This window comes from Artibeus jamaicensis, unplaced genomic scaffold (assembly GCF_021234435.1).
Source record: "Artibeus jamaicensis isolate MK-2021 breed Jamaican fruit bat unplaced genomic scaffold, CSHL_Jam_final contig_465, whole genome shotgun sequence".
NCBI classification, from domain to species: Eukaryota; Metazoa; Chordata; class Mammalia; order Chiroptera; family Phyllostomidae; genus Artibeus; species Artibeus jamaicensis.
The window spans coordinates 28,233,928-28,246,176 of NW_026521843.1; the positions used below are offsets into that span (position 1 = coordinate 28,233,928).

Genomic DNA, 12,249 nt, shown 5'->3' on the forward strand with positions numbered 1-12,249 from the left:
CCAAAGTTCTAGAACGAAGTTCCTGAGTTTCCAAGCTGGATCCCACCCCTATGGCTCTGTGCTGATGTGGATGCACTGCAGGCCAGAGGGGGTTCAGCTGGTGATGGAGGAATGATGCTCATTCTTTCTTATTTCCTAAGCGTTTATTGGGTTTGATGGCAAAAAGTCGAGTGAACCCCCTGCTGTTGGCATCTGTTGTGGTTTTTTTTCTTCTAGGAAAGGAAGCCAAGTTACCTGCAGGGATGAGAGGAGCAGCCTCTGAGGGAGCCCCAGTCCCTCCCGTGTCCAACGTTCTCCATTCTGGGGGTTCCTCAGCCGTTCCTCACAGCCCTTGCCTTAGTTCCAGAAACGGACCCTCGGTCTAAGTCAAGAACAAAGCAGGGGCAGTGTCTGCGGTCTTTGTGGAGGTCCCTAACTTTCCTCTGCCTTCAAGTTTTAGCTTCTCGAACATCTGGACTGCACTTTCTTCATCTCTGTTTTTCCTGAATCCAGCATTTGCCTAACTGGCAAATGGATGGCCTGTTGCTCTAATGCAGTGATAGCAACAGAATTCTTCACTTTGAGAAGCCTAGTTATTAAAAAAAAAAAGACAGCACTTTTTTTTCATACAGCAGGTATGTATTTGTCCAACTGCATTTGCTCCTGCTTATGATGAGCAAGTTAATAAGGCCAGTGGTCCCAGGCCACGTAGTCTTGCTCCTTGATCTGTTCACTCCTATTGCTTTGGAGCCAGAGCTCCTTGGTGGAGCAGCAGACGCCCAGGGGGGTCAAAGCCAAAGGATGAACCGGGCTTGGAGCGCTTATCCCCGCCAGAGGGCGCTGTCGGCTCGCAGAGCCGGGCACAGTGGTTGCGGGCTCCAACCTTGCGGTCCGGACACCGCCCAGCCATCCGGTGCCTTTCTCACTACAGTACCCGCTTGCGGTGGACTGCGGCGGGGAGCCAGTCATCACCAAGGAACTCATCCGGACGAGGAAGATAAAAACGAACAAGATTTGTAGCACTCTTATTTCAAAGTGACATCTTTGTAACAAATAATTATAGAGCACAAAGTTGTGCCTACTATGCCCAAGCTACTGGAGAGGTAAGTATTGAGATGAGTCCTACTGTGTCTCCAAACTCAAAGATCTTTCAAAGAAGTGGCAGAATGAAAACAGGTTCCAAATAAGTAGATTGCAGTGCAGGCAGAGGTAAGGGCTGCAAGGAGAAGTGAGAAGGAAAGGGAGGGAGATTTCAGGGAGGAGGAGTAAGGGCCAGGCCCACGGAGCGCCGGGGCCTTCGGAGAGGACTGGCCAGCCTGCGTCACACATGCACGGGTTGCAACAGCTCCTGTGATTTTAACCAGCTGTTTCATATTGGTTATAGCCACATAATTGTTTTCCATGACAAAGACACTATCCCCTGCCTGGAGTCTCAGCTCCTTGATTCTGAAAGGTAAATTAGAAGTAGCAATGGATTAACCAAAGGTCCAGAATGTGTGAAAGCTGTATAACCTTATCGAAACAGATTCATCATCCGCTAATTGATGAGATATCCACCCGGAGCATGGAGAAACAGCTGTTGCACTTGATACAGGTACATAAAACCATCCGCCGGAAAGGTAGCTCATGGGTGTTAGGAGAGAAGATATGGAGACACGAGAAACAACACATCCCTTTTGTGTTAAAGACACGTACGACCAAAACAGTCTCAGGAAGAACTCTTGTCAATAGCATAGTCCTCTGAGCATTATTATAAGTCTGTAATGCACTAAGGTCAGTTAAATTTGGAACCAACAAATAAAACAAACCTAGACCTTGGATTTACAGAAATTTTGTTTCTAAGGAATTACAATGTACTTGGAGTTATTACCACTCCATGGCATTGCATCGTTTCCAGCATGATAATGTAGAAGAATCAGGAAAATTAAACTAGGAAGTGAGAGTTGACTTTAGACCTCCAATTAGTGTTTTGGTTATTCAGACTTTTGTGTGGCCAGGCAGTTCATTTCTCCATGTCTCGGTTTTCTCTAATGGAGGAATTTAATCGTATTCAAGAATGTCGTTCTGGCTGGTGTAACTCAGTGAATTGAGCACAGGCCTGTGAAATAAAGGATCATGGTTCAATTTCCAGCACATGCCTGGGTTGCAGGCCAGTTCCCTGCAGGGGACGCACAAGAGGCAACCATACACTGATATTTCTCTCCCTCTCTCCTTCCCTTCCCCTCTAAAGATAAATAAATAAAATCTTAAAAAAAAAAGAATATGTTACTCAAATCCTGCAGAGTATAACAAAAGTCTCAGTTCTGTGGCACCCGAACGCCCGTGAACTGCTGAGGGGGCTCTGACGTGGCCGGAAGGCCCTGCGGATCCTGTGAGGTTGGACGTACCCAGGGAAGTGGAAGAGGAGCCCAGGCGGCCACTAGTTCTGATAATCGGCAGGATTCTCCACGGCATCTGAAGTCTTCAGTTTGCAGTGGCCTCGGCCATTAATTGTGATCTCTGTGGCCTCTAAATTACTATAACATGTTCTGACAATGACATTTATCTGTCACTTACCCTGAGCTACCTTGAGTTATCTTTCTGCACCAGATGCTTGAGGATAGGGTCAGTCTTCAGTGCTACTCACCAAATATTTCAGGCCCTCACCCCTGCAGATGGGAGAACTTCTCTGCCTCCTTATGGTTCTGGGAGATGGGCTGTGTGACTGGTTCTAGCTAATAACTCACAAAGAGAAGCACTTCTGAGGACTATTTAATTGCCTGAGACCCTCAGGAGGTTCTTTTGTTCTCTGCCTGTGACCAGCCATGTCCCAGGTGAGACTTTTCTGTTGGCTTGGATGCAGGAGTGACAATGCTGCCGATGTGGAACAGGCCTCCCAGCCAACCTGCCGTGGACTTGGAGCATGCTTGAGAATGACCTTTGTTATTTCAAGAGCGTAGGATTCAGGGATCATCATTACAACAGCATGCCCTGGCCCATCTGACTAATAAACAGTCATGGTGTGTCATTGCCTTTGCTTGCCCAATGTTGCAAATGACATGGCCCTCAATAGCGACTGCTCAATAAATGACTTAATTGCTCTCTCTGTCCCACTGGGGTGGGACCATCCATAGATTGATTTGTCCTCCCTAGAGCACTGGCCCCAGGGTCCTGGACACAGCAGGTACTTAAAGGCCTATGGGTTATTTACATCCCTAAAAGCCCCAAGATGCAGCCCAACATCCAACCCCAGAAACGAAGATGTGGAATGTAATGTTATCCTTCCGTATGATGATTGAAAGACTGGGTCTCAGGGTTGAGAGGACTGAGGAAGAAGGGGCGCCGGGTCGTCTGCTGCCCTGGCTCATCTTTAAACTCTATGGGGTTGCATCTGATCCCTCCACTTCCTTGCAGGTGTGAGTGAGGCTCGGTCTCTGGGTCATTGCAACAGAGTCCAGAGAAGAGATGGAACCAAAATTAAGATGTGGCAGGACAAGCATGATGGGCTCAGGGGTTAAAGTAGGGCTGGGACTCAGGTGGGTGTTAGGCGAGAGCAGGGCCACGCCAACAAAACTCTGGCAGGTTTCTGGGTCATCCCGCTGCTGTAGCTTCCACCCTGTGGCCCCAGTGGCTGAATTCTCTTCTGCAGAGCATGCGTGGAATATGTGACAGATCAGGACCAGGCAGATCTTTGCAGAGGCCATTGGCATTCTATGAATGGCAGCAGCCAGTGCAGCAACAAGGACCTGAATATTAGCATGCCAGTCTAGGGGTCTGGCACCCCTCCCTGCCTCCTTTAGCTGATTGAAATAAACACTCTCCACAGACTGTATCATTTTTTAAAGATTTTGTTTATTTATTTTTAGAGAGAGGGAGAGAAACATTGATTGGTTGCCTCTTGCACGTCCTCAGCCCGGGACCTGGCCCACAGCCCAGGCACGTGCCCTGACCAGGAATTAAACTGGCGACCTTTTGGTCTGTGGGATGACACCCAACCCACAGAGGCACAGCAGTCAGGAATGTTTGATTTTTGATCAGATGGAGCATAAATCATCTTTGGCCTTGGTTCTTCCAACGTCCTGGTTTGGAGTGAGTCTTCTGGGGGAAAATTGCAGAAGAGAGAAATATAGCCATTCCCACAAAATTGCTTTTTTAAAGTGTTAACTCTGGTAACCCTCTTCCCCACTTTAGCATGATCTTGTCTCTCAAGAAAAAAGTTCAAACACATCTGCAGGCTCTACAAGTCCTTCATTATCTGCTCCAACCTGCCTCACCCCATCTTACTGCCTGCCACATGCCAGGTACATCTGGTCACTCGTTTCCATTTTTGGCTCCAACGCCCTTCCCCTCCCTCTTGGCCTCTGGAGGAACTCCTCTGGGAAAGCCTTGACCTTCTGGGCGGGGCCCCAGGCAAACGGCTGATCCTCTCTGTTCTTTGAGAGGCTGGTGTACCCCTACGTCTAGGGCAGCACTTATCACATGCTTTGGAACTCTTTTAAAAATATTTTACTTATTTATTTTTAGAGAGAGGGGAAGGGAGGGAGAGAAATATGGATCGGTTGCCTCTTGTATGCACCCCAAATGGAGACTGGACCTGACACCCAGGCATGTGCCCCAACACAGAACTGAACCAGCAACTTTTTACTTTGTAAGACGACACCCAACCAATGAGCCATACTGGTCAGGGAATGGGACGCTTGCCCTTTCAGTCCTTTTTCTGATGAAGCTTAATTTTAAAAGGAGAGGGCCACAATTTGATCATCTTTTAAAAATTCTTGTATCATTTTTCTTCCTTTCCTCTTCCGTCTCCTAAAAATCACCAGATGACTAAGCCGTAGCTGGAACCCGAAGGGCATTTTTGTCAATGTCTACATCAATGCTGCCCTGTCTTTCAAGAATGGAAGGGACCCCCCAAAAAACGGAATTAACTTCTAGAGGGTGGGCCTGTTGTAGCAGGCTTCCCCCACTAGGTAAGTAAGTGTTCTGGGAACCCATCTGTATCAGTATACCAGCTGGTATTGTTGTGAGAGGCTGCCTTCGGCTTCAGTGATTTTTTTTTTAAAGCCTCTTTCAATTCGTTTGCCCATTTCATGATGGGTAATTTATGAGAGCACCTGCCCACACCACGCTGAGTCTTCAGCAGTTGTTGACCGACCGAAAACAGCATGACTCCCATTCCCCACCCTCCCTATTCACCCAAAGTCAGGCCAAGTGACCTTTTTTGTTCGTTTCCCCAGATGAAAAAACTCAAAGGGAAACATTTTGCTGATGTGGAAGAGGTGAAAGAAAAAACCGCAGCACTAAAAAGCATCAAAACTGATGAGTTCAAATCTGTTTTGAGCAGCGGAAAAAAGTCTCGATGGGTGTATTACATCAAATGGAGAGTGCTTTGAAGGTGGCTGAAGTTCAAACATGTGAGAATGAATGCACAATTTTTTTATAAATAAATTTGGGGTTTTTTTGGTCTCCCTTTGCATATACAGGGGCCAAGAGAAGAGGAAGTAAATACTGATTATTGATTGGAATTTTACATTTGAAATCTTCCTCCCCTCGAGTGCTTCTTTTCCTTTTTGCATGAAATCTGGAGCAGACAGTCATCTTAGACCTTCCTTCCCAGGTAAATTTAAGGGCTTCCTCCTAAAAAGCCTCTCACCAGGTGCCTGCATGGGGCCCCCAGAGAACACATTATTTTCATCCAGCCAAGTTTAAGTGTAGGGAGGTGAGAGATTTATTAGAAAGAAGGAAGTAAGAAGGGCAGGGAATTAGCAATGTTTGCATGTAGACTATCAGCATTCCCTCTTTTTACATAAATATTCACTCGATACGAAGCAGGCAGTTTGGCCAAGTCTTTAGTTATACTACCCCCACACTCCCCACGAAGAGAAAGAATTATAATTGAGAGGTCACACACTGGTACTGGAAGATTGCAGTATAATTATTCACACGTGTAACAAACATTTTGCTAAGAGGCAGCTGCTGACTTCCTGCAACCTCACGTAGGTCATAAGGAAGAAGAAAACCAATGCTTTTAAGCATGGCTACTTCCTGAGATGGCAACAGGCCCTACTTTATATATTTGGGGGTCGTGCCTCGGAAGGGGTGGGATAGGATATTATGCAAAAAGTTCAAGTTCTGTGGGTCTATAATTCTAAACGTATTTCTTATTTAACATCCTGGAGAGGAAGGATTTGAGTCCCTGTTGTTCAGACCCCCTGTTGGTATGGCAAGACGGAACTCACTGAGAGGAAGAGCAGGTATGGAGCATTATTCACTCAAGGCTCTCTAACTTCATGAAATCCTTGCCTTTCTTGACTTCCCCACAGGGCCAGGGCTGGAGAGAGGCAAATAAAGCACTCACCTTGGACACAAGTTCTCAGGGGTGCCAATAATCCCAGGAATAGAAGTCATATTTAAATGCAGCATTTAAAGTGATTTAAGCTTTGGATATGTTCATGCTGCCTTTTTACATAAATTTAGAGTTTAAAAAATATTGCATTACAGTATGTTTTATCTTGAGTTGATTGGCACCCTTTGCACTTTGCCTTTGTTGGGTAGGTCACTCACCACATTCTCTTGCTGTCTCTGCTTCCCAAGGGCATTTTCTGGAGATCAAGCCCTTTCTGCTGGTTGCCGTCAACTACATGCCCGGTGAAGGGGGGGGGAAGTCTAAGACAAATAGAATGGTGAAAGTGAAAACCTAGGAGGAAAAAGTTCTGATGTCCAGAAGATAACAATTAAACAACATCGGTGTATCCCTGTTTGGCTTTGTCAAAATGACAGATTTTCAAACATAATCTCCAGCTGCTTGAAGTGGCCAAGGAAAGCATAATTTTTTATACATGAACAATCTCGTTTGTCTCTAAGCCTCTGTTTTAGCAGTCTCTCTGCCCTGTGGCCCGATTCTCAGGGCAGGCTTCTAGAAATGACTCACAGGCCCCTGGCGGGCAGCGACTGCAAGGCTGAGGAGACAGAGGGTCTGTCACAACCACCTTTGGACTTTTCTGATTATTTTTGCGACCTGTGTGCTGCACGTGGTATATCCTATTGTCCCCGGGGACTGTCTCCTTCCTCACCTTTAACTTTTTTTTTTAACCCACAGGTAATGATAACTTTTTTTCTGCTGAGAAAAAGTGATGGAGAGGTGGGTATAACCAGTCCCGCCAGATAAACACTCAGCTTACAACGATTTCTACAAACTCCCTGACTTGACTTGGCACACTGGTGAGGTCCGAGGTTTTCTTTTTCCATCTGCAGCCCCCCTCCCTACTTCCCCGGCTCGCAGGTTGTGGAGACCTCTTCCTAGCCTTGCCCTTCAGAATACTCCATGCAGGGCCGCGCCCCAAGCCTCCGGATCGCGGCCCCGCCCTCCCAGGTCTGCGTCCCACAGCGCCAGGCAGTCCCTCCCGGGGGCCGCCTTCTCGGTCTCCTACTCCCCAGCGGAGGAAATTCTTCCCCAGCAGCCCAGGGATCACCTCACGTGACTGGCCTCCTAGGCCGCTTCCAGCAGGAGTTTAAAGGTTATGGAGGAAATTAGCCCGGACACAGTCTCTGGCCCCGCATAGGGCGCGCCCCGTTTTCCCGCATCTCGGACGGCAGCCGGTGCGCTGATTACAGTCATCTCCCCCCAAAGGGCAGACGAGGTCCAGAGTAAATGTGAAGTCACTTTGAAGAAAACAAGCACACAAACCGAGCCGGGGTTCCACTAACTAAGCTTTCACTTGTCAACAAGTTCTCGCAGCCTGAGAACTCCAGGACAGATCCCAAGAGGGAGAGTGCCCCCAAGAAAGGGAAGAGAGAATAAAGAGAGAATACACGTATAAAAACCTCACAAGGAGCTTTGCATACCCCTCCCCGCGCCCCCCACCTCCACTCCCAGCCGAGCCCAGGGTCTAGAGACAGGATGACAGACAGTATTCCTCCGGCTGCCCTCTGCCTCCGAGGCCCAAGTGAGGCTTGGGGTGGGGGAGGGTCCCGATTATCTTTTCCGTAGTGCGACCCCGCTGCTCTCCCACCCGTGGTTCTAAACCAGCGTTGGCCGCAGAACCCAGAGGAGACGCGCACGGCCTGCTCGTCCCGGGCAGAGCGTCAAGACCAGGTCACCGCAGCACGCAGCGCCCGCACCCCGGGCCCCAGCACCGCCACTCTCCCGGGTCCCACGCCGAGTCCCCGCCAGGCTTCCCCGCCTGCCGCCACAACTCAGGCCGGTTGGCCCGCTCTTCTTCTTCGTCCTCTTTTCAGCTCACTTTTCCCGTATTGCTCCCCCAACCGGCAAAACTTTCTATTTCCCTAAACACTGGGGTGCACGCGCACGCGCGCGCCCGTGGACACACACACACACACACACACACACACACACACACACACGCACGCACTCCCTCTCTCGCTCTCTCTGACGTCTTTTGCGCATTTCCTGCATTAGAGGGAGGGAGACTCGCTCACATATCGACCCTGCGAGAAGGGACCGAGGGGGAGAGCGGGCGGGCCGCTGCGAGCTGCAGCTGAGAGCGGGGCCGCGGGGAGCGCGGCGGGCGGGCGCCCGCGCCCAGGAGGTGGGGCCGCGCAGAGTCACGGTCCCGGCCCCGCCGCCGCGCTGCGCACCGCCCGGTGCCGGCCTGCGCCCGGAGTCCGCGCGGATGTGAGATTCCGGGCTCCTGGAGCCTCCTGTTCGCCGACTGTGGAGCGGCGCTGTTTCGCCCAAGAGGCGGCGGCCAGGTTGGCTGTGAGGCTTGTGGATTTTTAAAAAATTGGCTCCGAGGCGGACTATTTCCTCTCGACATGCATCCCTCCGGATAGACTGAACATCCCTCGGTCCATCCCCCGCCCTGCGCGGTCAGAGGCGGGCGCTGGGTGTGCGAAGAGGATCCGGGTTGAAATCTGCGCCCCGGGTTCTCGTCCCCGCCCCACCGCCCCCTCGCCCTCCCGGAGTCAAAATTTCCCGGGGATTATGTTTCGGAAAGGTAGGTAAGCGCCCGACGCGGCGCTCGCTCCACGCAGCCCGGACGCGGAGAGCCAGCGAGGCTGCGAGACAGTCCCCCGTGGCCGGCAGCGGAGCCGACAGCTCCTCTCTGCTTCTGGAGGTGCCGCTGGTGGTAGGGGCGGAGGGACTCGCTCCTCACGCGAACATCCCCCAGCTCTCCCCCACCACCCTGTTTTCCGTTAGGAACCCAGCGAGGAAATAGATGCACTCGCTGCGAATCGCCCTCGCCAGGGTGCAACCCTACAAGGTGTAGGCTGAGTGTGGGGTGGGGCGAGAGGGGACTCGGGAGTCCCCGAGGCTCGGAGCACCGGGCGTCGGTTCTTCATCCTGCCCTCGGGGCGGACGGAGTGACCCGGACCCCACTCCCTGCCCCGACCATGGTAGTCTTCAATGGACTGCTCAAGATCAAAATCTGCGAGGCCGTGAGCTTGAAGCCCACAGCCTGGTCGCTGCGCCATGCAGTGGGACTCCGGCCACAGACTTTCCTTCTGGACCCCTACATTGCCCTCAACGTGGACGATTCGCGCATCGGCCAAACGGCGACGAAGCAGAAGACCAACAGTCCGTCCTGGCACGACGAGTTCGTGACCGATGTGTGCAACGGGCGCAAGATCGAGCTGGCCGTCTTCCACGATGCCCCCATCGGCTACGACGACTTCGTGGCCAACTGCACCATCCAGTTTGAGGAGCTGCTGCAGAACGGGAGCCGCCACTTCGAGGACTGGGTGAGTCGGGTGCCTCCCAGTCCAGGAGCCCCGCCGTGGGGTCCAGGGTTGGTGTTGGTGGTGGTGGTGGTGGGGGACACACGGCCTTGGCATTGGTAGTGGAGTGTGGGGACTTAACTGTCATCCGGAGTGTGTGTGTATTTGTATCTAAGTCTCAGCTACCTTGGAGAAGCACATTCTGTCTACTTCGTAGCTGGGGAGAGGTTGCCCTGGGGGGTGGGAGGGCGGAGAGGAAGACAAGACTTGGAAAGAGGGTCTGGCTCTCTGCCCTCTCCAGCACAGCTGGTGCTACAGGGAACTTGCAAGCTGAGAGAGCCCTGAGCCTCCAGTGCTTGAAGGTTGGCGAGAACCCGGTGCCTTCCACAGGCGCGTGGTGGGCTGGCTGTATGTGACTGTGTGTGGGTGGGTTCCTCTGCCCTCGCAGTGGCACGTGGAGCCCTGGACTGAAGGCTTCTTGCACATCCCGGTAAAGGGAGCTGCTGTTTTCCCTTCAAAGAGGAAGACATCTCCTTTCCATGCTGTGGCATGGTGGTTAGCTCATCTTCTGACATAGGGGAGAAAAATGTGTTCTCTAGAATGTCCCCTCCGGGGTCCAGAAACATCAGCCCAGCTTGCTTTGCCCAGGGCATTGGCCATCCATCCAGAATGTGTTGTATCTCAAACATGGTTCTGCTTGTGAGTAATTGGAAATCTGTGCTTCGAAACCTACTTATAGTGTTTCCCTGTTTTGATTTTCAAGATACTGTGTACGGAGATGCCATTTCTAAGTCTGAGGTTGAGTTAAATTGGTGACATTGTCGAAATACTAGGAAACAGGCCTTGCCTGTGTACTATAAGCCAAATGCATTCAACCTTAGCACCCAGAGAAGCCGGGAGAGACAAGCTCTGTTTTAGCTGTTCTTGGAGGGATGGTGTTAAATGAGGAAGTGAATTTCTGTATCTTTAGACTTGTTACCTGTTTCCACCTAGCGCAGATGTGGTTCTGAGTGTGTATGTGTTCAGGGTTCTCTGAGCCACACAAAAAGAGAGGCATCTGCTTCTTATGGAGAGATGCAGAGAAATCACCTTCTCATTATTAAGAACAGATAACTTCATGATTGTCCCAGGGTCAGAGATTGCCTATGAATCACGTTGGCAGATCACCTTACATATTCTTTCAAGGAGGTAGAGTTTTAGGGGAAAATCAGAAAATGCCTCTTCCCTTTATGCTCACAGCTGTGCTGTAGCCTGTCCGAAACCATGGTTACAGGACTCGCAGGGGAGGCCACACCGAGTGCAACCCTGGATGATTTGTGACTTACACTTTGGGAAGCGGGCAAACCCTGATGGAATCCCAAAGCACACAGGGGCATTCTGTCCCACCGGGGCCCCCGACCTCTGCCTGCCTCCTGCCACCTGAGTTCGTTCCCACCCTGCGCCCTTTCTACATGTGACTGTCAGTCCTTTACTCATGAAAGCAGTCTGTGTCTGAGGGGGAGCCGGAGGAGTAGCTCATCTCAGAGCCAGGCCTTAGCACTAAGAAACTATGGTTCTCAAGTTGTGGTCGTTTAGAACAGGAAGGAGAAAAGAAAACACCAGAAACCCAAGACTACGGTTGTAAGGGAATGAGGCCTTGAGTTGAACAGGAGGTAGAGAGCGGGAGAGTGAACAGCACGTCTGCTCTTATCCGCCAACAGATCTTGCCTGGGGGGAGAGGTGTCTGCGTGCCTCCGGTGATGCCGTGTGGGACTCACCACACCCCGGGGCATCAGGACCCGCCCCACATTCCAGTGCTTCCAGGGAAGCCCGTGGTGGCCGTGAGTCTTGTTTAGTGATCGTTCTCTGAGCGCCTCAGATTCACATTGGATTTGGCCCTAGACCAGATCATCTAGTGCACAGGCAAGTTTTATGGACAAGAACGTGGTGTCCCCGAGAAGCTGAGTGGGTACCCCAGGTCACATGACAGGCAAAGGCACCTGGAGGTAAGGCCTGGACCTCCTACTGCCTGGTGGAGAACTGAGCCCCCTGGTCTCCCAGTCTGTTCTCCCTGTAGATCGATGTGCTGTGTCCCTGAACATTTTTACTGAACATGATAATTCAAAGTCATTATCACTTTTGCCTTATAGCAAGTGTGAATTAAATATGACAGATATTAGACAGATTAAAAAACTTGAGGTCCAGAAAGGCCAAAGTCATAGGATAATGAATCAAGAGGTGGAGCCAGTTCTCCTGCTGGTCTAGTGTTGTCTGCACTAGTGGAGGCTGTGGCCCCTCTGGTCCCTCCAGCCTGAGGGTGGGCATGCGTCAGCAGAGGGAACTTGCCCTTGGAACAGAGACAACTTGCATGTGGGCCAAGTAAGGTTGCCTTTTTCATTCCTGCCCTGGAGACAACTACAGAATCACACCTTTGGGTAGAATTCCTGGCTCTGGCCTTGTGCTCTCTTTCCCAGGCAGACCTGAAGAGACAACGCCCTTTCTCAGGTGTGGCTGACATCCCGGGCCTGAACTGAGGGCTCCGTGGGGGCCTGGGACAGGCGCTTCTCTCCCTGCTGCGGAACATTTCATTTACCACAAATTCCCTGTGTTCCTGCTTGGTGCTCAGGTGCGACT

General features: G+C 51.2%; 1 protein-coding gene and 1 long non-coding RNA gene across 3 annotated transcripts in view; one reads left to right on the forward strand and one right to left on the reverse strand.

The window, feature by feature from the left end:
• Positions 1 to 3,790: 3,790 nt before the first annotated feature.
• LOC128627675 (uncharacterized) lies at positions 3,791 to 8,212 on the reverse strand. The gene is made up of 2 exons (XR_008391919.1): positions 6,523 to 8,212; positions 3,791 to 4,056 (listed from the first exon to the last, which is right to left on the reverse strand). It is a non-coding gene; the product is annotated as an uncharacterized LOC128627675 (long non-coding RNA).
• Positions 8,213 to 8,546: 334 nt separating this feature from the next.
• Positions 8,547 to 12,249, forward strand: part of PRKCE (protein kinase C epsilon) — a 486,343-nt gene continuing 482,640 nt past the window's right edge. The window contains exon 1 of one of the 2 annotated variants that reach the window (XM_037161258.2): positions 8,547 to 9,660. In XM_037161258.2, coding sequence (XP_037017153.2) covers positions 9,313 to 9,660 — 348 coding nt within the window. In that variant the 5' untranslated portion in view covers positions 8,547 to 9,312. The remainder of the gene's footprint in view (positions 9,661 to 12,249) is intronic. The other variant, XM_037161257.2, reaches the window with a different exon arrangement.